This window comes from Ochlerotatus camptorhynchus, unplaced genomic scaffold, assembly GCF_037179485.1.
Source record: "Ochlerotatus camptorhynchus isolate MF236.1 unplaced genomic scaffold, CSIRO-AGI_Acam_v1.1 ptg000022l, whole genome shotgun sequence".
In the NCBI taxonomy this organism is placed as follows: Eukaryota; Metazoa; Arthropoda; class Insecta; order Diptera; family Culicidae; genus Ochlerotatus; species Ochlerotatus camptorhynchus.
The window spans coordinates 1369938-1373660 of NW_027040514.1; the positions used below are offsets into that span (position 1 = coordinate 1369938).

Consider the following 3723-nt stretch of genomic DNA (forward strand, 5'->3'; position numbering starts at 1 on the left):
GTTGATTGGCTGAAATCATATCTTTCCAACAGAACACTTCGTGTCAAGCTGGGTTCGTGCACTTCATCACCATTTGCTGCAACCTCCGGTGTTCCCCAGGGCAGCAATTTAGGACCATTGCTGTTCACAATCTTCTTCAACGATGTGACGCTCCTCTTGCCGAGTGGTTGTGTGCTCATATACGCCGATGATCTCAAACTATACATTGTTGTCAAGAACGTCGAGGATTGCCGTCAGCTCCAAGCAATGTTATACCAATTTGTTGATTGGTGCCGCTTAAACAAGCTTTCCGTCAGTATATCAAAATGTGTGGTCATGACATTTAATCGCACAAGAACGCCAATCGTATTCGATTACTCAATTGATGGATTTGTACTAGAAAGAGCAGAACAAGTAAGCGACCTAGGTGTAATGCTGGACCCTAAACTTACGTTTGACTTACACCGTTCAATGGTAATCACTAAGGCTAATCGTCAGCTTGGTTTTATATCAAGAATCTCAAGAGATTTTTCGGATCCGTACTGTTTAAAAGCACTGTACTGTTCACTCGTTCGTCCGATTATCGAGACTGCATCTGTTGTTTGGACTCCCTACCAACTTTCCTGGAACATCAGAATAGAACGTATCCAAAAAACATTCATTCGTCGAGCATTAAGACAACTTCCTTGGAGAGATCCACTAAACTTACCTCCGTATGCTGAGAGATGTCGCTTGCTAAGCATGGACACGTTACAACGACGGCGACAAATTCAACAGGCAACATTCGTCGCGAAGTTATTAAGTGGTGAAAATGACTCTACCCACTTACTCTCTTGCTTGAACTTTCGTGCGCCAAGCAGATTTCTACGCTCAACGTTCCTATTGCGTCAAGACTCACACCGCTCTTCTTTTGGACAACATGAACCTGTTACGAGTATGATTCGCACGTTTTCTACAGTTGAAGAGTTGTTCGAGTTTGGGGAACCTGCTGCTCAATTCCAGAGACGTATTATTAACTCCAGATACATTTAGTATTTGTTATGGCTTCTGGTTCATTAAGACTTATTGTCAGATGGATGTATTAAATAAAAATAAAATAAAAAAATAAAAATAGATTTAGCTGTCACTTTGCCGCAACGCGTCCGATCCGGATCTAATGTGCGTGGGCCTTTACCCTAGTCTGTTCAGAACCTCTTGAAAACCTTCACGAGCTAGCGATGCATTGAAAAAAATTCCACCTTCTTTAGCAATTGCGTCCTAACGGGGACTTTACGTTTGTCTTCAAGTGTTCCTCGAACAGAGGTTGTTAGCTTTCTAAGACTGTACAATTTGTTCACATTAGTATATTGTGTGCAAAGCTAATATATGCCCATTTATATTGAGGAATTTTCCAACCCAAAAAGATCCTCCACCTACGCAACCTCTAAAAAATTTCAACGATCTGTTCTACCAAACCATCGAAGTTCGTGGGTAACTACTACCTGGCTACCAGCAATGAATCGATGACAGAGTTCGACCACGGAGTTTTCGGCATCCAAACAAACCACCAATCGCTACCGACCCGTGTAAATATTTCATGTAAAACATGTAGCAAAACAATATTTATTACATATTGCTATTTCTAGTCGTTTAGTAGATTCGTCGTTACAATAACTAATATATGTTCAACAAACAAGATTTCAGAAAACAACACTAGGCAAAAGAGAAGCATAAAATGTGTACGTGTATGTGTTGTTAAGTAGTAGGGAATAATCATGTAATATAATAATTTAAAAACAGTAGCAACAATCAGAACTATAGGCGATTCACATTTTAATCAGTCCAATCGATAAGTTATTCCGGCATTGTAAATTGTGAGCTGTACATACGTGTGTACCACATAGAACCCTAATTACAGTAAGTTGCCACCCTACTGATAGCAATGTTTTCTCAAAATAACTAGTTTTTTTCCTTAATTAAGAGCAACCTGGAACATGTATAGTGAACGTAGATAAAAGAAAAAAATGAAGAAAAGTACTTATCCTTGCTTTCCTCCTTCGATTGCTCTGGCAATGGCGGCTGCGTCGGCGTCGGATGACCATCAGTTGTACAGATCCCACAGCGAAATTTGTCCATCCGCCCCGGCGGCAGCCATGATGACAGCCTTCCACATCGAGACCTTTTCTTCCGAGTAGATTACGTCCAGCAGTTCACCCCGGTGTTCGGTCAGCACGGCCAGTGGCCTCAGACTTTTCCACGAGAAAATGCGGATCCTTCCGTCCCGTCCGGCGCTGACAAACACCTTCAGGTCCTTGCGGATCTTCAACCGGCTGATGCCGGCATTCTTGATTGCTATTTCAGACTTTTTGCGAATCTCCATCGATTGGCGATCGAGCGAGAAGACGAAAATCTTATCCGACGTTCCGCCGCAAACGCCCCGATTGGTGTACGGATCGTAATCCATGGCCATCAGGCATTCGTCTTCGCTCACCCGCAGATGGCTTATCGGCTTCGAGCCGTTCAGGTCCCAGAGTACGAGCGTTCCCGACTCGTAAGCGGTCAGCAGGTAAGGCTTCTCCTGTATCTCCACCGGCAGGAGGCACATCACCGTCCCGAGAGGAGGTAGCTTGCTGTCCACCTGGGCTGGACTGAGGAGTTGCCGCTCGGCAAACGTTTGACCGCAGAGAATGGAAATGTTCGATTCCCCACGGGGAATTATCACAGCATCTTTGTGGAACACAAAACGGCAAAATCCGACGTGATCGGTGGCGGATTCGTGCCGGAGGACGTACGCCGAGTTGGTTAGCTCCCAAAGCTTGACGGTGCCCTCCTTTTCCTGAGTTATCAAGGCATCTTCGGTGTGCGCTACGCCGATGATGGGACTCTTGCCCACCGACAGCTGATACGTTGATCGATTGGTCTGCGGGAGGGAGAATGAATTTCAATGGCTAATTATTACACATACAGCTACTTACCTGCAGATCCCACAGCTGGACGGTTCCATGGGCGGTACCGGCATAAAGCCGTTCGGACGTGTGGAAGCACAACGAATGGAATGAGCTATTACGGTTCGGTGCCTTGAGACAGTAGACCGGGTCTGGTGGAAGCAGTGCCATTTTCGGTTGAGATTTGAGCAACTTGATAAGAGTATGACTTTTGTTTGTTTGTCAGCCAACACCAATCACCTCCGATAGTAGGTCAAATGACGACGCAGAGCTTTCTAAAATCCAATGCTTACGTTTTAAAACGGAACATTCTACCGGATGCAATCCTTCATTCTTGCTTTGCTGTAATTGTAATTTATTTAGTCTGGTAGAACCTTTTGTTCAGTCCTTCTCGGAGTTTTCTGGATATCTAGCCGATGTTTGCGAATTACGTCTCGCGAGAGCACAGTTGTTGCGTTGAACTAAATTTTCACCTCCCACCCCTTTGCCAATCTGCTAGAAGCAACAGAAAAACACTCCGATTTCGTCCGTCGCGCGCACTTCCACCTACCACAGACCTAACTGATCGAACTTCTTCAACCGAAAACCCGCACCGCAGAACAGCGAATGTTTGTTTTCCTTTTTCCGTTGTTTTTGTTTATTTGTGACGTTGCGATTTACGTTTGAGTATTGCAAGATCAGTTGAAAAAATAATCAAGCTGGGCAATTTAATTTTCATTTCATCACAGAACATGACTCCGAAACAATAGGAAATTATTCAATGGGCAAAGTTTTTTAAAACACTCTTTAACAGGCTGAACGCGTCATTACCATAATTAGT

The 3723-nt window shown here is 44.1% G+C and overlaps 1 protein-coding gene across 1 annotated transcript; it reads right to left on the bottom strand.

Annotated features, from left to right (window-relative positions):
• Positions 1-1995: 1995 nt before the first annotated feature.
• On the bottom strand, positions 1996-3221 carry LOC135705817 (guanine nucleotide-binding protein subunit beta-like protein 1). The gene is made up of 2 exons (XM_065227670.1): positions 2934-3221; positions 1996-2878 (listed from the first exon to the last, which is right to left on the bottom strand). Exons 1-2 carry the CDS (start codon positions 3072-3074, stop codon positions 2060-2062), a joined length of 960 nt encoding a protein of 319 aa, XP_065083742.1. The 5' UTR covers positions 3075-3221; the 3' UTR covers positions 1996-2059.
• Between the last annotated feature and the right edge of the window lie 502 nt (positions 3222-3723).

Bases quoted from the DNA above. Each gene is read 5' to 3' on its own strand.
- LOC135705817 (XM_065227670.1), bottom strand. From the start codon at position 3,074: ATGGCACTGCTTCCACCAGACCCGGTCTACTGTCTCAAGGCACCGAAC. The intron at 2,879-2,933 runs GTAAGTAGCTGT...TCCCTCCCGCAG, and splicing joins TCCAGCTGTGGGATCTGCAG to ACCAATCGATCAACGTATCA.